This window comes from Paramormyrops kingsleyae, chromosome 19 (genome assembly GCF_048594095.1).
Source record: "Paramormyrops kingsleyae isolate MSU_618 chromosome 19, PKINGS_0.4, whole genome shotgun sequence".
In the NCBI taxonomy this organism is placed as follows: Eukaryota; Metazoa; Chordata; class Actinopteri; order Osteoglossiformes; family Mormyridae; genus Paramormyrops; species Paramormyrops kingsleyae.
In genome coordinates this window covers 24010904-24034075 of record NC_132815.1, presented here as the reverse complement: position 1 = coordinate 24034075, position 23172 = coordinate 24010904, and the positions used below count along the sequence as shown (strand labels likewise).

The window sequence follows — 23172 nt, the reverse complement described above, 5'->3', positions numbered from 1 at the left end:
CAAACTTTTGCATGCACTGTCATTCAATGTGCCAAATTCCAAATAACAAAAATCTTCTTCTAATAGAATTTGTGTTAGTTTCACATTTAAAGTTTAATGTTCTGTTCATGCTCCATCAGCCTGAACATAGTATTGGCTACCAGCCAGTGCTACCCATAGCTGAATCCACTATATAGGCAACTTGTGCTGGCACCCAGGGGCCCTGTGTGTCAAGGGGCCTATGAATGTGCCTCATGAGAAACTGTAATTGGTAGAAGAGGGCAGAAGTTAGCCTATGAAACACCAGCAGACACTGACTGTCACTTTCTTACAGAAAAAGAACGTGTAGGTGGTCAATAGGATTTGTAGAATCAAAATGGATCTTACTAGAATCCAAGAGCCCAATGGGGAAGCCAAAAGAAAACAAGTAAGGGGTTGAATTGCGTAAAAATATGATATGCCAGAATAAACATGTTTGTCCATTTATCAAATCAGGATGATGTAAACAGAAAATTGTGTTAGCGTAGATGTTGTACAGTTAACTCAGATGTTAACTCAAAAATTGCTAAACAACAGAGCTGCTGCTAATAGCTGGCTAATGGAGTGTGGGGGGCCTTATTGCACCAGTGCCCCGAGGCTTGTAGAGGTCTTAATCTGGCCATGCTGCTACCATTTCTCTGAATTGTCTGGACAGCGATTGGTTCCATTTTGAGTTTCCATGAGCCTTCGTGGCTGTTCTGTTCGATGTGCATCTGAGGTTCTTTGCTGAGATGTGTTCAGGTTATTAGTGAATACTTGTGGTTGTATGTAGTTGTGCTGTACATTGGATTAGTATTGATTAAGTGTCTGGATGGGCCACACTTAAGGAATATGGGTGGCCTGCTTGTCACATAGGAAGCAAGTCTGGTAGATTTGAGTGCCGAATATTGCAATACTTCCTTCACACCAAGAACGAAACTGCAAGTGTTTATTGTGAAATTTGTTTTTGAGCCCCCATGGTTATAGTCACAGTTCTCTTTTTAAGACAGCAACTACACCCACCGAATTCATCATCCCATCCACACCCTTTACTATGCCAAAGAAGGACACTGCACAGCATTTTAAAATAGTTTTACATAACGTTTTTACTTTTTTTTTTTTTTGCAAATTCCCATGCAAATACCCCTGGTATTCATGCAAGCCACCTCGGGAAGGATAACGTGAAAAATAGCGTGTCCTAATTTTATTCGTATGTCGTTATTCTTTCGTTGCTGTTTATTTATACTTGATTTCTTTTTCATCATTAATTAATCTAAGAAATCGTCATACAAGGGCAAACGTGTACGTGGCAAGACTAGTCTATGTTCGTGGCAAAATTATTTGATTGGAAAAAAAGCACTATTAAATGCCATGCCCGTTGTAAAACTGCATTTGTTGACCCTGAGTATTATTTTCCTTAACCTATGGGCACATGGGGTGATTTTACCTACAATTCGTCAACCGGCAACTAAACTCTTTGTGTACAAAGCGCCAGAGAAATGACCGAAAACCACACTGCAGTGTTGTTTAAGAAATCGTCTTTATGAAAACAGTCCAAGAAACGGTGATAGCGAAACAGTAGTACTATGTGACAAACCACTTGAATTCAAATCACGCAATTTGAAAGTACGTTACAATTAGCGTACAAAAATTACAACGTAACTTTTAGACAATGCAGATGAATGAGTTTTTCTGGAGATTAGTGATTTTCTTCGTGAACGAGGCTATATTAGATATATGAAAATACAGTTCGCAGTCGTTCCTTTTCTTTTCTTTCCTGTTCTTCCCCCCGTCTTCCATTGGACGCCTTCTTCCTCCCGTCCCATTCTCTCCTCCCATCAAACTTTTTCGAATGTAAAAGTCTTACAGCCGAGTTGGAGCGGGATAGAAGGACGTATTACAGGATAATTAAACAATACGAGGTAAAATGCATACTTTAAAACTAGAGTAAAAAAAAAAAAAGTACTAGCCGATGTATTTTTTTTACTACCGAAAATGTGAAACGCTTTTAAGGATATTTATTGAGAATAAAGAAACACGCTGTTCTCCGACAATAGTACTCACACGTGTGGCAGAAGCTATACTCCTGAAGGAGAGCACTGAAGATAAAATATAGACGTATTTTAAGTTTGGAAGAATTAACATGGTGGATAAGGGCCCTTTATTGACTTCAGGTATCATTTTTTACCTGTCTATCGGGGCTGCGATATTTCAAATTTTGGAAGAACCGAACTGGAAGCGTGCCGTGTTCAACTATACTGCTGAAAAGGAAAGAATACTCAATGACCACCCTTGTCTCAAAAAAGCGGACTTGGACCGAATTTTGAAGGTATTTGCTTTTTCCTGTGTATATTGAATGCTTGCCTTATGTTACACATCAGCATAAATATAAGTGCTGTTTGTCACATAGTGGGATATAAAAATCCGTTATTTCTATGGGTAAACAGTAAATTAATAAATAATCTGTGACGAATCTTTTCGTAAATTCAGTTTGTATTTGGGCGGCTGGGACCATAATGGTGATGCTATATGAAAAGCATTTAGAACAATGTGGACTTAAAAGTCCATGGAAAATAAGTCTTTTCTTTGGCATCGTCAATGGGAGCGGTTTGGTCAGATGGTCTATAAACACTCTACACATAGACTTCTTGCGTTGGAGACGAGTGGAAAAAGAAATGGCAGAGAACTTGACTTAGAAATGTTACCCTTTACTTATTCGGCCGGTGATTAAGCAATATGTGGGAAAATAAGGGTATGTAATAAACACTTGAAGGGAGGACAAAACTGTTACTATTCAACAAATGGAAACAGAAGAATACCAAGAGCCTCATTATCTTGTATTTTCCTGGCCTTTCTTCTTCTTACTATGTGGCTAATTATGTAGCTCTAAAATCAAATTTTAATTGTGGCACTAGTTTCAAGTAGCAGTAGTAGTAGTAGTTGTAATAACAATATTAATCATAATTATTATTATAATCATCATTATTATTATTATTCTAGAAAAAGCACATCTAGTAAGCTGTTATGTCGGCCTGTGCATTTGTTTTCTGTGGAGGGCCAAATCCGAGTTTCACCATGTGAACAGGGAGTATTTCTCATGTTCTGTGAATTAGATTTTACTTTTTTCATCAATCAATGGAGACAGTGCATGTTCATGTTTAACTTATTTCTTTATTATTAATACTGCTCAAAAATCTGTTCCTCCTCATCAATTTGAAAATAAGAAGATTATTTTAAAGATCACACTGGCCAGTAAGAATTACTCATTAGGCCAGCTTTTGCCCCAGGTTTCTTATTTATTTTGTGGTCATTGTTGACACACCACAGTGCACAACAACAAAATGTGTCCTCTGCATTTAACCCATATGTCACATCATGACATAGCAGGGGGCAGCTAATTCAGCAACCAGGGAGCAGTGCGTGGGGGCGGTACCTTGCTCAGGGTACCTCAGTGGTGCCTTGCTAGTTGGGGATTTGAACCTGCAATCTTTCAATTACAAGTCTGCATCCCTAACCATTAAGCCACCAGTGGCCACATTTTTTGTCCTTGTAAATCTTCTCACATAAGTACTTATGCTGCATCTAAATAACACTGTTCTGGGTCCAGTCTATAGCTTTGCGAGGATTTATGAAGGCAAACAGAGTAATGCCTTGAAGCAGGGCCGCTGCTAGAGATTTTGGGCCTCATGAAAGCATATCGTATTCCCTACCCCCCCAGTCCAGACCAATCCAGTTATTTTCCAATCTTTTAGGGCCCCTGTTACTCAGGGGCCCTTGGAATCATCCTAACTTTGCTCCAGTCACAGCGCCCCTGGGAAGAGAGCCCTTTATGAAGAACCTCAATGAATGAATATTGCACCTATTTTAAAATCATTGCTGTTTTTTTAAAGAGCTATTTCAGGCCAGAAAAAAAGCAATCCCACTAAACAGACTTTTCTTTCAGCATTTCGGTCTGAGAGAATTATATCGATGTCCCTGACTGGCTGGTTAGGTATAGATTCTAATGTACTAGAGTGCAGGATAGCTTTAAGCGTTAAGACACTTGCCAGCTGTGAGTGACAGCCATATACAGTGTCTTGAATGCTTTGGTGTGTTTAATTGGAAATTGCGTCATTGGTATCTATTAAGCTGGAACCGGTGGTGCGATATGGAAGCCACATGTTGTGACAAGCAGGTTATAAGGGCTTGTCTTACATGTTCTAACAGTTACTTAACTTGTTATACTGGATTCCAGTGCACTGCTGCCAAATAAAATACTGGTGATAAGAACTAAACCATAAAATATTCTGTTCTTTTTCTCTGTTTATTTTTTCTGGACTTAGAGATATGGATTCCTTAAAGTATTTTATTGTAGCTTTTTTTCCCTCACTGTCTTTGTGTCACGTATACGGTTTTACATTTTTTTTCTACACTACTTGCTGGGTGGTGACCAAGCAATACAAACAGAAGGTGTGTCGGACGCGGCGGAGTGACTTGAGGGCACGGTTTTCAGGCACGCCCTCGAGAGCCGTGGTTTCCGTATACGGCGGCTCTATTGCCTCATCTTTGTTTTGGGAGAGCACTGAGGTTTTATGGTACTATGATGAAAAGTGGTGTCATAACAAAACAAAATGGAATGTATTGGAAGGTGGACAGCAGCATTAGCAAAATCTGATATGCTACAGTTATTTATATTATAACTTTCAACAAGTTGATGGCACCGAAAACAGTGTAGTTTAACACACTGAATCACATTGCCTAGTGGGAGCCCACCAAGTTCTGCTGCCCTGCTAGCACATTCACCAATGGTGTTTAAACTTTGCCCTCACAAAATAACTATTTACATGTCCTGCATTACGACAATAGTGTCTGACTCAAGTAATTATTCTAAATAGCATTGACTACTGTACTCTCAGCAGTGGCATTGTGCCACTGCCAACCCAACATTTTGCAAAAATGTAACTTAGAAATGATTTATTCAGTCAACCAATCCCGTGCCTACATCTGCACATTAAGTTGTCACATCCTGACATTCATGACTCACATCACAGCGACAGTAAGGTTAGCATGTTTGAATGTATAATAGTTACATAAAGTTTCAAGAACATTCATATCTAAATAATATTATGTATATTTTTTATGTCTTATGTGTGGTTTTGAAACGGTGCCTACCTAAAATTGCACAATGCCCCTGACTCCCAGAATACTTTTCTCTAACCAGGAAGTTCAACCCCATAGCTACAATATTAGATAAGTATTTTATTGTCTCCGCTAGGAAGTTTAGGTAGTTTTCACATACCCCAGTTAAGCCTCTGTGCCTGTGATCAGAAGGTCGCTGGTTCAAGACCAGTCTCAGCACATCTGTAGGTCCTTGAGCAAGGCCCTTAACCCCCAGCTCCCTGGGTGCAGCAACCACATCAGGTGGCTGCCCTTCACAGCCAACTTGCTCTTACTTACAGAGAGTAAGTTGGGGAAGGCCAAAGAGAATTTCCTCATGGGGATCAATAAAGTATCAGTTATTACCCCATCTTGCTCCTATAAGAGACACATACATACACAGGTGAGACCAAAGCTGGTAGTCAAGCAAAAGGCCCCATCAGCTCCCAGCAGTTGGGGGTAATGGTCTTTGTTGAGCATTCAGGGCCTGCGAGTGACACAGGACTTGGGAGTGATGCGGTGGCACAATAATTAGCACTGTTGCCTCACACCCCTGAGACCTGGGTTCGTGGTTCCATGTCTGTGGAGTTTTCCCTAAGTTGTCATGGGGTTACCTCCGGGTATTCTGGATTCCTGCCCCAAAAACATGCTAAGGTGAATTGAAGTTACCAAATTGCCCATCGGAATGAGTTTGCCCTGCATTGGGTTGACACTGCATCCTGGGTTATTCCCTGCCTTGTGCCTATAGCTTCCAGTATAGCCTCCAGACCCCCCACCCCCACAACACTGATATGATGCTTTTGGTGTAGAGGCTGGCCAGTAGTTTGCTTCCACATTTCACCCAAGAAAAGCAAGGCAAGAACTTGACCTCTTTTAGCAGTCTGCTGTATGAGAGATCGCAGCATGTATGAATGCATTTGATGAAGCAGTTGGGATGCCAGGAGGGTGTGTTTTGGTGCAGGCATGAGCCTGTGTGTGTCAGTGGGAGGGTGTGAAGGCATTTGAGAGTGGGGGTAGCTGGAACGCCTGCAAAGTAAATGCATTAGTCACAGTATTGATAGTCTTATATCTGGATAAATCTGGATATTATGCCACAAACTTCCTGCTCTCCTAATGTGGTTGTCAATTGTGTTGTATTAAGTGATTCATTGTCTAATAACTACCACTTTTCTGTTCCTTTAATCAAGTTATACCTTCTGTGCCATTACACTCTGAGAGATGTGTAAGGAACCGGAATACCCTGCAACAGTGTTTAGGTTGGGTGCCCATCCAACCCTTGATGGAAGAGGCCCTCAGCTGATTAGGAACGCCACGCTGATGTTTATCTCTTTTAGTTGGTGTCAGGGGCCGCAAGTCAAGGCATCACTATTGTTGGTGACGGAACATTACCGAACTGGGACTGGCGCAATGCTGTCGTTTTCTCGGCCACAGTCATTACCACGATTGGTGAGTGTCACTCTAACACTTAGTCTGAATGGCTCAAATGTCTGCTCCATCCATATATCTCCCAGCTGCTTATCCTGGACAGGGATGCAGGTGGACCTGCACCGTATCCCAGGGACAGTGAAGGGGAACACACTGGACAGGGATGCAGGTGGACCTGCACCGTATCCCAGGGACAGTGAAGGGGAACACACTGGACAGGGATGCAGGTGGACCTGCACCGTATCCCAGGGACAGTGAAGGGGAACACACTGGACAGGGATGCAGGTGGACCTGCACCGTATCCCAGGGACAGTGAAGGGGAACACACTGGACAGGATGCCAGTGTGTCACAGGGCGAACACTCTCACTTTGAGCAATTTAGAGATGTTAGCTGCATGTCTTTGAACTGCGGGAGGAAACCGGCATAGCTGGAGGAAACCGGCCAAACACGTGGAGAACATGCGAACGGCACACACACAGAGCGGGGGCGGGATTCCCACCCACAGCAGTGGAGATGTGAGGCCACTGTGCTGCCTTCCAACGTATGTTGTATATTATATTCATAAAGATGACTTTATTATGTTTTATGTTACAGTTCTCTTGGTATATATATATTTTTACACATAGTGACAATTATAGTGATTTATTACAAATATAATATTTTTATAATCTGCATTAAAAAATAACATGTTTTATTCATTTAAGTTATACAGGAAAAAGACTATTATAAATTAGTTGCAATTAGGCCTAAACAAGCAAAGTCTGGGAATGGAACGTATTTATTATAATAAAATATAATAAAATAAGAGTTGTAACAAATTCAAATGTTCAGCTGCTCCAGTTCAGGAATATGGTCTTTCTCAATATTTTTACAGTGGAAGAAAACCAACACTTTTCGTAATACAACGACACTCCTTATGACGGGTTTGGGTTCCAGACAATAGACTAATGCCTTTTTCATTGGGCACTTTTCTATCATCAACATAAATGGATCAGCCATAACATTAAAACCACCTGCCTAGTATTGTGTAGGTTGGTGTAGGTCTCGCCAGAACAGCTCTGACCCATCGAGGCATGGACTCCGTAAGGCCTCTGAAGGTGTCCTGTGGTATCTGGCACCAAGACATTAGCAGCAGATCCTTTAAGGCCTGTAAATTGTGATGTGGGGCCTCCATGGATCAGACTTGTTTGTCTGGCACATCCCACAGATCCTCGATCAGATTGAGATCTAAGGAATTTGGAGGCCAAGTCAAAATCTTGAACTTTTTCTCATGTTCCTCAAATTATTTCTGAACAATTTCTGTAGTGTGGCTGGGTGCATTATCCTGCTGAAGGAATCCAGGAACCCAGAATTTTGAGATCAATTTTATATTATCATGACTGACAAAACAAGAATCGTATCTTTATCTCAATAATGCTACTGTCTATCAGATTCATACGTATATTACCGCCTTATCAAATGGTATATTAACTGAGTATGTTATTAGTTGTGAGCAATGTATCATTTATTTGTCCATTTAGATTTTACTGGTAACATTTCACCCCAAAAGCATAATAATGGCATCTTATAAAGATTATAACCCTCAACTCTGCCCTCATTACTCTTCAGCCCCATTGTTCACATGCCCGGCTCATTGTAACATCACAGCCAGTGAAACCTTTGATGTCCAGGTCTTGCTGTAACACCAGAACGCCGTTCCTGAGGGACTTCACCTCCCGTGTCATTGTAGGTTATGGGAACATCGCGCCTAAGACGGCCCGAGGCAGGATCTTCTGTGTCATCTATGGGCTCTTTGGCATCCCCCTGTGCCTCACTTGGATCAGTGAGCTGGGAAAGTTCTTTGGAAGCCGAGCCAGACGTTTTGGAGAGTTCCTTATAAGGAAGGGTCTCACCCTGGTAAGATGCCTCAGTTGAATAACCTGAATAGCAGTTATGAGCTGTTGTCCTTGGTGAGATGTTGACAGTGTTTTATTCTGTATGTTTTTTCAGAGGAAGGCCCAGTTTACGTGCACTGCCATCTTCCTGCTTTGGGGCTTGGTGGTGCACCTGGTGATCCCACCCTTTGTGTTCATGTATTATGAGGGCTGGTCCTATGTCGAGGGTTTCTACTTCTCTTTTGTCACCTTGACCACCATTGGTTTTGGTGATCTAGTGACAGGTAGTGTTGGCCACTGTCTTCCTTCATTTTTTGTGCATAATGTCAGATCTTTCCTAGTTTTTGTGCATAGTTTTAGATCTTTGCATAACAAGGCAATTCTTATAAAAACAGACAGCGTCTCACCCTCTTGTAGCTTCTCTGTCCTTGGTGTAATTGCTGTCTTAAATGTCATTTCAGGATCTTACAAGATCAATGTCCTCCTCTTAGTGAAGTCTATAGCTTACATGCACATTGGAAAGACCAAATTACTGTATAATTTAATGCAAGCAATACTAACAAAGGATGTTTGCAATATTCTGTTTACCACAGTGAAAATTTGACACAGCTCTGTTTGGAAGAAAAGACAATATTGTTTAATGAAATATGCATATTTATGTTCTCTTCATTGTAGCACATGAGATTTTTCCTATTTTGAGATTAACAATGAAAAATGACTTGTGGGACTGTTTCATATAAAAAATATTTAATGAAAAGACAATGTTCCAAACGTTAAGTCTGTTGCCTTAACAGACTCTCTGAGATTTGGCCAGTGGCTGATTATCAAACAGACCAGGACATACAGCTTCTGTTTCTGCAGTGTTGAAATAATTTGGAGTTTTCATAAGTTTCATAAGACTTTCATAACGTTAATTTAAAAAGCTTTTCCATAAACTGTGTCTCAATCTTGCTCCCCAGCTGTGGATCCAAATGCAGGTTACCCAGTCCTCTACTGCTTCTTTGTCCAGTTATGGATCTGCCTTGGCTTGGCTTGGCTGTCGCTGTTCTTCAACTGGAATGTCCACATGGTTGTGGAAGCCCATAAGGCCCTGAAGAAGAGGAGACGGCGCCACCTGGAGGGCCCGCAGCAGCATGAAAAGGTTGAGGCTAAGGCGGTTCTGCCCAACGCCGTTGACATCTTCAGCTTTCTGTCAGAGAAACAGGAGGGTTATAGTGATCATATCAAGCACATTGGTGAAGAGAGGAGGACGGACAATGCCATAGGGACGGTTTTGATTCGCTCCAAGAGTTGCAGTGACAATATTGGTGGGATGAGAATCCTGACATACGACCACTCACTGCGACGGAAACGCCGCCACAGTTTCAGTGAGCACCTCACCGAGGCTTACGCCAAGAGGATGAGTCAAGTCCATTCTGATGTAGGCATCTCCCAGGATTCAGTCAGCATCCAGCTGAATATACATGCTTCAGAGGAGGGAGGGACCATATGGGCAACCAAGGAAAATCAGCCTCTCCTCTCTCAGGAGGATGGCATCTGCCTTGGGAATGAAGAGAACCTCCTGAAGAGTGGCAGTGAGTCTGGAACCAGCGACTCTACGGCGGAAGAAAAAGCCGGGCCTGAGAGCCCAGCAGCGGAGGAAAGAAGCTCAGGCTCGGAGGATTTGGATTTTGAGTTAGTTGATTCAATCTACTACAGCTCCCGAGAACAGCTAGTGAAAGAGGAAGACAAAGGTTGAGACTCTGCTAGCTCTAGCTGTGTCATTAATTTGGATCAGACTTTCTATCCTCAATATTACACAAATTGTATTTCAGTTCAAATGTTTCATTCAAGTGATCAAATATTTTATAGCAAGTGTTGTGTAACAATTTACAACCTAGGGATAAGGCAGACAACAGTCATTTGCGTCACACTTAAAGGGTCACTTTAAGGTCTAATGCTACATCCTGCATGACTGATACATACAAATAAGACTGAGAGTACAATGATATATATTGTCACTGTCCAGTGAAAAACACATCTCCAAAGATCCATTATTTCCGGAGTGGAGAAAAATGCATTTTCTCAGAAACTACTTTACAAAATCAACCTAAAACAATGTGACACCCTTAGCATCACAAACACAAACTCTCCACACAGCCATCAGTAAACTGTTTGTTTTAAATGGACTTACGTGGATTGTTTTCAGCCAGGCAAATCTAGCTATCAACTTTAAGCTGAAATTGGCCATATAAAGCAATCCATGCACACAATCGTCATGAACAGAAATGTTAACTAGTACAAACATAAGTACTAGTTAAATAGATGACTTCACTAAATATTTTTGCATTTATCAATTAGATGTCAAACGCTATCAGTAGACGAGGTGCATAACATTGATAGTAAAAAAATCACAATTGACGAAAAGTGGACAAATGCGGTTTTCATTGGACAGCAGTGATATATTCAGTTATTTATTCATTAAGAAAATAGAGGCTCAATATCTATGGGCTCAATAATACCAATTTTTAAAGCACAAAAGATAATTGTCAACAGCTAGCTGGTGTTGAAAGCTCAGTAAGTTTCTCCCTATTTATAGAGTACCCTGAAAGGCTCTTCAGCACTTTGTCCAATTTCATTTTCTAGATAATGAAAGGAAATCTCAGGTGATCTGTCCACACAGCTAGCTGCATGTTGTGTTTTCACCATGTTGGTGCTTATTACAGCTTTGACAAAATGACAGTCCTTCCTGTGGAGGGTTTTCAGGACTACCCCGAACCCCAAACATTTATCTGGAATTGTTGGAAAGTGCTTTGACTACTGATAGTCATCATTCAGGCATTAACAGAGGGATTCTTGACTCACCAATGAACTTATTCCTTTGACTTGCATTCTTCATTCTTCAGACTTCTCTATAAGATACTGCCTTTCAAAGTGCCACAGAAGGCTCTTTTTGAGGTTAATATAAATCTCTGCAGGGCCTTGGAGATCTCTCACATCATGTATGTTTCTGATGATCTCGGGTAATATTGAAATTTGATGAAGTTGAGATGTCCACTGTTTATTAGAGCAGTAATGTATTGAGTTGAACATGACAAAGCCAAATGTAGCCACAGCACTGTATTTATGACTTGAATGACTGACAAATAGAAGCTGCGCTTTTGTCCTTATCCAAAGGCAGCACTAAGCTGTGAAATGGTGTTTCCTGCCAGGATATCCGCCACCTTGCCTTGCCACGCTGTATTTTTAGGATAGACTCAGTTGTTGCCTAGCATGGACTGTAGTGCTATATTCATACAATTAATGAAATATTCACAGATAGGAATAGCACACTCTCTGCTACCCCAAGCCTTTGCAGCCCTTTTTTCCTCAAACTTTCTCCCAAGTCAAGAAACAATGAAGTTTCACACACTAACTCTTCAGATCTAAAAACAGTGCCTAATGGACACACTTCCTCCCTGGGGTTTAAGTAGCAGTAAAGGATGTTCTGTGCCCTGCTTCTGGGTGTTTCTTAGTTTCATTTATACATATACATTTCTTAGTGTGTCTACTGTTGTAAATTTTAATAAAAAGTAATATTTATTCATCACTCCAACAGTATTAATATATTTTATATATACGTGATATTCTTTGTATATATAAAACATTGTTTTCACTTAAAAAAGAAATGTATCACTCCACAAAGTGCCATATGAATATTTTGGTTAAGAATCCTATTGACTGAAGTCACTGTCCCTGATTCTGTCATCAAAAAGATCCTGTCTGAAAAAGAGAAATGTAGTAGATCAGAGCATGGTAGGACATGACCGCCTGTCACAAGCCAAAACTCATCCAAACAATGCTTGGATGAACCAAAAGCAGAAATTTCTGGCTGGTGCTGGTGAAAACCAGACTAAATTTTACACTAAAGTCCTCATGCACGTGGTTGGGTACAGTGGTAGTGCTGTCATAGTTTGATAAGTGGGGAAAGTAACTGCATTCACTGCAGTTAATATAAAGAGTATCAATTTAAGAGATATAAGGATTACTATTTTAAACATGGGACGGTATTTTTGGTATTTTCCTTAATTAGTATCAATTTCATACAATTTGTTCAAAAAGATACCCTTTAATTTAGTATTTTGTTATAAAATATACAAACCTACAAAAAAAGTGTTAGGGAACAAATACTTTCCTATGGATCCTAATTCTGGGGAAGATACACATTTCAATAACATTCAGTAATGTTTTATAAAAAGACAAATACACAGAATTAGCTTCGTTAGATGGTTTTGAATTGAACAAATCAGCCCACTCCAGGATGCTAATAAATTATGGACAAATGTTTAGTGTATTTTTCTTTTGCTGGTTTTTGAATGGTTCCATTCATGTGAGGGGGGTATGGCCCTGCCTTCAGTTCAAATTTTTTATTTTCTGTTTGCCATGTTTAGTTGAATTTGGCTCCATATTGACAGATGACTATTGAATAAAACATTGAAACTTTTTTCACTCTCAGATGTTAATGTTTTATTGTTTGTTTCTCGTGCTTTGCACTGGAAATTGGGTGGTGCCGTAGATTCCTATCTGTCAGAAATTATTTCCAATCGAAAAACACAGAGAGACTTAGGAACTAGTTGATGTATTCAGACCCTTGACCAAGATAAACTGTTGGAATATGTAGTTCTACTAATTATAGTATTCTTTAAAATATTAGTTAAAAATAAGGCAATATAAATACAGTATAAGCAAATATTCGGGGTTGCAAAGTGGTGCCATGGTTAGTATTGCTGCCTCACAGTTCTTGGGTCAGGATTCAAGTCTCCACCCTCGCTCTACATGTGTGGAGCTTGCATGTTCTCCCTGTGTCAGTATGAGGTTTCCTTAAACATTCCCCCTCAGTCCAAAAACATGCTGCAGTGACTTAGAGGTGAAAAACTTCCCATAGGTGTGAATGTATGGTGTATTGGCACCTCAACCTGGGTTTTTCCCTGCTTTGCACCTGCAGCTACAAGAATCCTTCCTCCATTACCCCGCATAAGACAAGCAGGCATAGAAAATGGGTGGATGGGACAAATTTTTTTATTATTATTATATATAAGTATTATTAATGGAAAATTGAGACATAAATTCAGAAAGAACAGTTTTCATGACCAAAGGGAATCTCTGCGGAAAGCCTTGACCTTTGTAAGTACAGAATTAATGGAATTATATGGCATTATGCTGTAACTATACTACAGGAAATTGACTAAACTGGTCAGAAATTTAAATTCACCTACAGAAATTAGACTAAACAATGAACCATTACTCATAAGTAAGTTTTTTTATTTAAGAAATCAAATTATCCCACAAACAACTTTTGAAATTGACTAACTAGCATAATTGGTCATAAGACTAAAACACTTGTTGCCACAAAAGACTGTTAATACAATGCGGTTTTTCGGCTGGTTATTTTAGTCTGGTATTTATCAAATTTGAAATATCATGTATAATACAATACCACCTTCAAGGATCTGTGTTATGATTTCACTACTTAGATCTCATGGACAGTACACAGACTTTTGCTGCGTGTCACAATTTGGTCATAGTATATAAAATAAAACCAGGCTTAGTTCTTTTTGTTAATCCATATTGCGACAAAACCCTTCATAAATTCATATTTCTTGTAACAATTTGCTGAATTGTGTTTCATAAACTAGGCAGTGTGCTTGCTCAGTACACATTACCATGACCACCATTGCCTACACTTATGCTTATGCTTTAGGTTGCAAATTGGTGGCAACACAGTAACACACTAGGTGGCGCTGTTGCCACCATGACATCCCCAATCAGTAAAGCAAAATAAACAAAATGAATATGAGCAGAGTGCCCTGCAATGGACTGGCACCCGATCCAGGGTAAAACCCAACCTTGCCCTGTGTTGCCTCCTACCACCATGTACTGGATCAAACAAAAAGGGATCGATGGACTTTTGTGTAATTGTTATAAATTGTTATAATAATGCTTAATCATAATTATCCTTCCTTCAAAGTTCAACATTGTTGTGAATGTCACAAATATTTATACTCACCCTAGCCATGATTGGGGCTGAGGGTGTGTTCAGCCGTTGCATTCATGATGAAAGCCTACCGTGTTGTACCTCCAGGGCTAATATGCCAAGTTCAGCACCCAAGGGGACACTTTCAGTTGTGGCAATAAGTCCCCCATCTGGCAGCTCAAGCTCATGAAAACAAAGCGACTTTATGGATGTATTCCAGAGCGGAAAAAGCCAGGGATGAAAGGAAACTCCTCAAATCTGAGCACATTCCTCATCCACCTACCTCTGAAGCTACAGAACGGAGGAAGAAAACCTCAATACTAACCCCTAAATAAGACGTAATGAAAAGAACAGCTTGGAATTTACTATGGAAACCAGAGGTGGCCCGTACTGGTCCTTTAACGTAATCCAGTGGCATTCAATAAGACATGTCTAACCTCTGAAATGACATTCAACCGCACTGACCTCTTCTTGAATGGTGTCACAAAAATTATTTAGGCTTGTCCCAAAGACACACATAACACAACTCTACAGTATTAGAATATCTATGACAGTGGGGGAGGGCATATTCTGGTTTACATTCTAATATTCATCTGTGGTTCAGCTATTTTCCATTTACTCTACAGCTGTGCCATTGAATGGAAATGTGCCAGAACTTTCTTTAGCTGTTGTCACAAAAGTAGGGGTGTTCAGTTCAGGTCCTTTCTGTTTTCCAACCAGTCATATAATTTATCAAGTTAAGTTTAAGTTTAAATATTAGTACATTAAAACATAAAAAAAAATTTGGAAGCCATGACCTTGATCAGGATAAACAGTTGGATGGATTTACTTCACGTTCACAAAAAGTAAAAATGAAATTTTTAGGATAGTCTATGAGATAAGTAAGCACATACATAGCAGAAATATGTGCTTCTATGAATTGTAGTCTACTAGGATTTCATCCATCCATCTTCTACCACTTATCCTGGATATGATCACAGAAGGCAGGAGAATACCTTAGCTGGGATGCCAGTCCATCACAGATCCAAGATTTCAGCCTTGTACATCACCTAAGATAGCCAAAATCTCTAATTAATGTTCTAACCCATTTTTTAAAAAAAATACAGACTACCAAAACAGCACAAAGCAAAACCAACACGGTAACAACCATGCTTTCTAAAAATTCTCTTAATTAGCAAGGACGTACTGCCATTTTCTTAACAACATATCTGAACCTTTAATTTGACAGAGCACGTTAAACAGTGAATATGTGCAATTACTGATTCAGACCTGGCACACCCACATTACAAAAGCATAATAATGGACATGGTGGATTGTTTGAGGACTGTGATTGATATGTTATTAATGAGCTTTTACTGCATGCTACATTGTATGAAACAAGCATTACTTCATCTACCTGATGGCAACCATTGCATTTTGCTACTGGGACTTACAATTGGGGGCATACATGTGCTGTGAGCTTATACAACAATGGATAAAACTCTATTCTAGGCCTCAGTGTTGCTGCAACTAATTTTCATTCTTTTTAACAAAGGGCTTATGTAAATTGTCTATGTATATGCTATGTAATGCACCTCAACTGATCCCCTTCCCCCAAAGGGCATGTTGATTTTAGCAGCCTGTGTCCATGATTACTAATAGCTCATTACCCATGTTGGTGGTAGGGACAACATATAGTGCCAGCATAACCAGCGATTCCCCAGGACTGCCCATATGAAAAAAGACCGATATGAAGCAATTTTTTCATTTTAATTACATATGACAACATATTATGTTGTTTATGTTCACTACAAGTCAGTGTTTTTCCTTGTATGATTATGGTCATATTCATACCAAAAACACACTTGACATGTGAGGCTGTAGGAAAAATATAAAACCTCTACAGAAACTTTACTTTTTACTACCTATGATAACATATGGCTTTAGTAGGAAATACATGTTTATCACATGTTGTTTCTTAATACATTTTTTACTGCTTTTAAATTATTCTAATGAAAGACATGTATAATCTCTCCACATTCAGTTTAATTAAACTATGCTGTCCTCAGAACACAAAGTGAGTGCATTAACTGGAAAAGAAAGTTCAAAGAATTCAAATAATTATGCATAAAAATTTAAACTGTCAAAACTTTTATTTAAAATGCATAGTACATCAATGTAGAACTTACATGTTTGACAAAACATTAATATACATTTTACGTGAATAAAGAATATATATGACTAATGACTTCTTCTTTCGGCTGCTCTCATTAGGAGTCGCCACAGCGGATCATCTGTTTCCATTTCTTCCTGTCCTCTGCATCTTCCTTTTTCACACCAAACACCTGCATGTTCTCTCTCACCACATCCATAAACCTCCTCTTAGGCCTTCCTCTTCCCCCCTTGCCTGGCAGCTCTATCCTCATCATCCTTCTTCCAACATACCCAGCATCTCTCCTCTGTAATTGTCCAAACCAACGCAACCTCGCCTCTCTGGCTTTGTCTCCATACTGTGCAACCTAAGCTGTCCCTGTAATATACGCATTAAACATAATGCAAATCTTAACATCTTTAACTCTGCCTCCTGTCATTTAGTCAGTGCCACCATCTCCAACCCATATAGTGTAGCTGGTCTCACTTCCATATTGTAAACCTTCCCTTTCAGTCTTACTGATACCCATCTGCCAAATATCAGTCCTGCCACTCTTCTCCACCCACACCACCCTGCCTGCATTCTCTGCACTCTCCCATTTATCCGGGCTTGGGGACTGGCACAAAGAAATACACTGGCTTGTGCATCCCCACTGGCTGGGTAATATATGACTAAAGACACATTCATTTAATATGGATTGTACATGAATGTAGAGCTATATGCTTGACAGAACATTAATTTCTTATGTAATTTACATGAATATATGTCAAACGACACATTAAGTTAATATGCATTGTATATTTATTTTGAGTGTCACATAAAGAGCTTGTATGATTTGGCTAAAACACATCACTCTTAAAAACATTTCCAAATGAGTAGGATTAAGATATGCTGATTATTAACCACACAGGACTCAAAAATAAGGATATAGCTTAATTTGCGAACATACCCTGCAAATATTACAGCTTCCGCTTACAGTGAACAATGCACAAGTTCCTGTGCAGAAACTTGATAGATTCATTATTTGAACAGTGGATAAAAGCTGCCCCCAGTGGAAGTACTTTGGTAAAGTGTGCATATTAACACTTTGAAATATACTGTAGGAACATTTACTGTACTCCCACTGAGTGGAGGCCAGGAGCAGACCCAAGACATACCGGAGGGACGTACCCACGGGAACATGAGGGGATCCCCCAGAACTGTAGCCTTGGAAAAAGAGAACTGGTCTGACCTGCTCAGCACACCACCTAAAATACTGAATTAAATGGCACCCTAAGCTATTATTTCATTAAAGGATATCGTAATCTGAGTCCTGCATCTGATTTTGTAGTTTGATCACGTTTCCGGAAACATATATTAAATAATATGTTGGATCTCGACGTACAGTAGTCAACTCCAAACATTCCCCATCACCCTGTAGAATCCACTGAAATTTTTTGCCCTGCTCTGTTATTGAAAATTCTTTCAACAGATGAATTACACATTCTAGCAAACCCTTCTTGTCGGGCATCTCCTGCTCCAACCAGCACTTAGTCTGGAGTACGTCTTTAATTCTACTGAAATGATGATATGGAAATCTGAGTGTAGGCTTCACTAAGAAAACCTTGGCATTCATGTCAATAAAATTTGTGGAGAATCTGATAGACAAATTATTGCATTCAATTCTGAGTTCTGTGTTGTTCCATGACTTCTCACCCAGGAGTATTTTTGCCTGTCTAAAGCAGGGATTTGTCTGATCTCGACATCGGTGCTCAATAAAATCATGTTCCTGTATGTTATCCTTTGTGAGCTTGTCCCCTACAAGCACATGCTGTTGAAGCTGAAGATAGCCAGAAACAAACCTGACCAAGAAGCAAACTCCATTGCTTCTATCGGGTTGTATTTTTACCATGAGGTTCTCTCCTTCAACAATCAGTGTGGCCTCTTCTACTTTGGCTGGTAACATGTGTCTGAGCCTCTCTTTGGCAAACTCCAGTCCAGCACTCAGGTCAGCACTCAGAAGCTTCTCTTCATTCAGGGAAGCCTTTACAATCATTATCATCTCTGTGCCAGTTGATTTTGTTGAAAAATGCTTTCTGGACAACCCAAAATCAAGTATAATTTTAGTTAATATGAGCATTTATGATCTCGTAATGTACTTGATATACTTTTATATCATATTAAATTTTAATAAATTAGTTATTATAACTCATAACATGATTAGGAAAAACTAGAAATAAAAACCTGATTAAATTCACAAATATATGTATCCAACATATTCATCCATCCATCCAGCTTCCAACTACCTGGACAAGGGATGAATATGAAGTGCCCCCCCCCCTCCCCAAAGGAAAGGAAAGGAAAACAATCAAAACAAAAACAGCTGAAACGTAAAAGTGAACAGTTATGTTTCACTTACACCGTAGTCATGATCTTGTGTTGTCTTGCCAAACCTGTCTGGTGAAGAAAATAATCGTAATAGTTTTCAAAGGATCTCACAAGACTAGGGAATGTTAAATAATTATAATTAGCATTTTTAAAGTATATTTAAGGTACTATTTATTTATTTTACATTTTAAAATGCCCAACCCCCCCTCCTCCCCATACATTAAGTAAAGCCACTCCAAACCAGCCCTCCCATGCCCACCCCCATTATGACAATACCGTATACAGATGGACAAGTAACACATGGGAGGTAGGACAGACAAGACATGACGTTGTAGGACCAAACAGATTGGCACAGACACACAACACAGGACAGCACGAAGCAAAGTCACACACTCACTGGGAGATTTAGGGTTTTCTATGTGTGAATATGAGTGTAATTATCTGTGTCATTCCATGTGGTAAGTTTACAAGCAAGTCCTGTGTGGTGGTAAATGAGCCCCAAACTTTTTTGAGGTCTAGGGTTTGGTGCTGTAGGGTAATAAGATCCATGGATATGTATTCTTTGAGTAGGTTTGACCATTGTGTAATATTTACTGTGTGTCTGGTTTTCCAGTTTAACAGGATAGTTTTCTTGGCAATAGCTAGGGCAACCAGTATGGGTTCTGTGTATTGCCGTGAATATGTGTCTGTTTCTAGAAAGCCCATTTTATACATCTTGTGCTGGGTGATGTGTGCTCCATGGATGATCTTATATTGAATTAGTGTTTTCAGTCATACTGAAGGTGTTCTTGCATACCTGGGTCCGGAATTCTGTGTCTGTTGTAGATGATAGGTCCTTTTCCCAGGCTCCGATTGGGATGGAAATTGTTGTACCTACATTGGATAGAAGTATGTATGATTTTGAAAGAATTTTCTTTGTGTCAGTTATTTTTTTAATTTCTTCTACAAGTGGAGATTATAGTAAACTGTTGTTTAATATATTGATCTTAGATTTAAGAACAGACTTTATTTGGAGGTACTGCCCAGAGGAAAAGAAAATTCAGAAAAGAGCTCTCAAATATATTTCCTTTATTTCTCCTAGACAAGTATGAGGTCTGTGCGAAACCATAACGAGACTATGGCTTATTTCTCCTGTTTCTCATTTTATTCTCCTGAGCAAAAAGATGCACAAAATCTCAAATTAGACTCCTTTTAAGTTTCAAATGAGATTTCATCAAGGTCTAAAATAGTTCTCATATTTTCTCAGCTTTTGTGTCTCTTTTTGATCTCAGGCAGAGAAAACCAAGAGTGCTCCCTATGAACTTATTCCATTCTCATCCCAACTTCTTTCCTATGTCTCGATCATACTAATTTCTCTGCCTTTAATGCATATATAATATCTTAAGTTGATCTCATTATCCTCCACATAATTTGTTTATAATTTTTAATATTCTGTTATAGGCTGAATGAATTCAAAATGACTTTATAGGCTGCAAAGCTGGTATTGGTATAGTTATTGGTAATAACTATATTTTCTGTAAGTATCCCATGAGACATAATTCAGTTATGTTTCATGGACCACCTCATAAAACAGAGTTTAAGGCTACATTCACACTGCCAGCCAAATTGTTCAATTCCGATTTTTTGCTCAGATCGGATTTGTCTATCTTGACGGTTCACATTCATAAGTACAAGTGAACTGTATCATGAACGCATCAGTCCTCCGAAACGTCACGCATGCGCACATTGATACGTTTTTACACGACTTTTTACACGGGTAAAAAGCTGGTCGTAAAATTGGCACGTTGTGCGGCCGTGACCGCTGCGCTGATTCGAGTCTTTTGCCTCTTTAAACTTTGACTTCAGGCTCTTTATTTTTCTTTGGCATTGTAGCCACGTGGCAATTATTTCAAATACTATTATATTACGATAGGTTCCTTCCATTTTAGTTTGAACAGATTCATTTCCCCAAATATTTTCATTTGCGTGTCCACACAGCCCTGAAAAGATCAGGGGTGAGCTTCCCGAAGCGTTCTTAACGCTACGTCGTTCTTAAGTTCTGTGTTAAAAGATAGAACTAACGAACGACGTAGTGTTAAGAAGGCTTCGGGAAACTCACCCCAGTTCTGTGTCACATTAAGGCAAAAAATCCGATTTGGATTTGGGTGGATTGTGTTCGGAGAGGGGAGAGGGACAGGCGCAGTTTTGCAAGAGACGGACAGGGTGAGGAGAAACAGGCGGATTAGCGGCTCTACGAGTATAATTTTAAAGCAACTTTAACTATATCGATATAAACAATATTGTCTCATCCTATATCCCGTATGAAAACATATCGACATATCGTAAAAAGTCGATATATTGCCCAGCCCTAGTCTATATACGTATGTGTTTTAAAAAAAAACTTATCCCACTACCATTGAAGTTCAATATCTGTCCCTGAAATCTAGTCGAATTAGATGTGCCATGAAATAAAAATACTGAACTAAAGTACAAGTATCTTAGAATTGTACTTAAGTACAGTACTTGAGTAAATGTACTTATAATTACTTCATACCACTTATACGTACATACCATCTTCCCACTAATTCACTTCCCAGTCGCAGATACTTTTTCCTACCTCTGAGTACAATCGAATTCAACATACCTACACTTGCGTACTACTACAAAAAGTTAATTATTAATTCTTGGGTAAAAGTAATATTTAATGGCTTTATATCCACTTACCGCTTTCTGAAGTCATACAAACTTGGCGCAAAAAGCTCTGAACTGTGAACCTTCTGGCTGATGTATAGGGATAATGTCAGAATTGGAAAATGTCATTGGTGAAGAGCGCTATGTACTACAGATGGTGCATCGTGATTGGTTAATTTACAAATTAGGCTGACTTAAACTGTGACCGTTAAGTGAGCGCGAAAGATGCGAGGGACGAAGGAGAGAGGTACTGGCTGGTAAAAGAAAGAAAGAAAGACAGAAAGAAAGAAAGAAAGAAAGAAAGAAAGAAAGAAAGAAAAAGAAGGAAGGAAGGAAGGACTTTTTTTGACTTGCACCAGCCTTTATTTAGTCAGTCAGTAATTACAGAAAAAAACCTTACTGCGACTTCAAATCACAAAATGGGTCATTATCACGAAATCAGACAAACAGAAAAACAAAATTAAACAATCAACCAAAAAAGAAAAAAAACAAGAGAAAATAGCCAGGGCAACCAACAAAGAAACACAAACAATACAATGGGCCCAAAAAAACATATGGCGAGTCAAACAATCGACACCATCAACAACAATACTAAAACTTCAAGAGTAAGTCCCCATCATGGGTCAAGTCACATAGAACCCCACCATAACCCCACACCTCCAAAAAAGTCACAAGGTTGTGAGTCACTCCGAAAAAAGCATGTTCAAATTTTATGCGTGCTGCCACCAAGCCCTTCATCATGAGGGCAGGATTCGTCGATCCTGCCCCCTTCATCCTATTCCTCCGAGTCAGCCAGATACTCATCTTAGCCTGGCCCAGCACGAAGTTCAGCAGACACACCTTAGCCTTCTGGGAACTACGGTATTTCGGCCCATAAATGAAAAGCTGAACAGAAAAAACCTCCCCAAAACCGACACACCACTCCTCCAGGACCTCAAACAACTCATAAAGCCGATTGCACCTCAAAAACAGAAAGAAAGAAAGAATTTTTTTTGTTAAATATAATTTGAGTGAAGTTTTGTATTTATGTTGGTTACAATACTTTTTGAAATCTGGCCGGCATGTGCGGCAAATAGTAATTACTGCAGGCTGTCTTCTGAAAACTGCGGGAAGCCGACGACTTCAGCCGAAATACTCTATTTTAATGGAGGGTGTAGCTTTTCAGTTATAGCTGTAACTTAATCATTAGAATCCGACATATGCAAGATGCGTTGATTTTCGCACCCATTAATCACAGGTTTGTAACTTTGGATAGGTGTACGTACGCCTAGCTCTCAGTTGGTCGCGAGCCCTGCTGAGGAAAATAGGGTCGCTGGCTTATTCGCGTATTAATCCGTTAATGACGTTAAAACTACGGTAGAAATTTTAAGAAGCGTCAAGATTTTATTGTTAAATAGATGTGAAATTAGTTTTTGTCTTGTTTGAACACTAGAATTACAATTGCGTATTAAGACTAACGAGTTAATTTAGCCATCAATGTAGGGCTGCACATATTGAAAAATTACATCGCAGTATTTCATAATGTGATTAGGCCTGCAATTAAATGCTAATTGGAAAAGTAAAATCCTTAATACTGTAG

General features: G+C 39.4%; 2 protein-coding genes across 5 annotated transcripts; one reads left to right on the top strand and one right to left on the bottom strand.

Annotated features, from left to right (window-relative positions):
- Positions 1–1604: 1604 nt before the first annotated feature.
- LOC111836747 (potassium channel subfamily K member 5-like) lies at positions 1605–12895 on the top strand. The gene is made up of 5 exons (XM_023798282.2): positions 1605–2326; positions 6468–6579; positions 8289–8455; positions 8549–8717; positions 9393–12895. Exons 1-5 carry the CDS (start codon positions 2141–2143, stop codon positions 10169–10171), a joined length of 1413 nt encoding a protein of 470 aa, XP_023654050.1. The 5' UTR covers positions 1605–2140; the 3' UTR covers positions 10172–12895.
- A 2530-nt stretch (positions 12896–15425) lies between these two features.
- LOC111836746 (uncharacterized) lies at positions 15426–21724 on the bottom strand. 4 transcript variants are annotated; one of them, XM_072702785.1, is made up of 5 exons: positions 21627–21724; positions 19720–19796; positions 18955–18992; positions 18398–18631; positions 15426–15474 (listed from the first exon to the last, which is right to left on the bottom strand). In XM_072702785.1, exons 1-5 carry the CDS (start codon positions 21640–21642, stop codon positions 15471–15473), a joined length of 369 nt encoding a protein of 122 aa, XP_072558886.1. In that variant the 5' UTR covers positions 21643–21724; the 3' UTR covers positions 15426–15470. The 4 variants fall into 4 exon arrangements, with proteins under 4 accessions (XP_072558886.1, XP_072558884.1, XP_072558885.1 ...); XM_072702783.1 differs by lacking the exon at positions 15426–15474 and adding an exon at positions 16539–16934; XM_072702784.1 differs by lacking the exon at positions 15426–15474 and adding an exon at positions 16539–16934 and having other exon boundaries at positions 18445–18631.
- Between the last annotated feature and the right edge of the window lie 1448 nt (positions 21725–23172).

Bases quoted from the DNA above. Each gene is read 5' to 3' on its own strand.
- LOC111836746 (XM_072702782.1), bottom strand. The intron at 18,993-19,719 runs GTATGCAAGAAC...TTTCTTCACCAG, and splicing joins ACACAGAATTCCGGACCCAG to ACAGGTTTGGCAAGACAACA. The intron at 18,632-18,954 runs GTAAGTGAAACA...TGGGTTGTCCAG, and splicing joins CACAAGATCATGACTACGGT to AAAGCATTTTTCAACAAAAT.
- LOC111836747 (XM_023798282.2), top strand. From the start codon at position 2,141: ATGGTGGATAAGGGCCCTTTATTGACTTCAGGTATCATTTTTTACCTG. The intron at 6,580-8,288 runs GTGAGTGTCACT...GTGTCATTGTAG, and splicing joins CACAGTCATTACCACGATTG to GTTATGGGAACATCGCGCCT. The intron at 8,456-8,548 runs GTAAGATGCCTC...ATGTTTTTTCAG, and splicing joins TAAGGAAGGGTCTCACCCTG to AGGAAGGCCCAGTTTACGTG.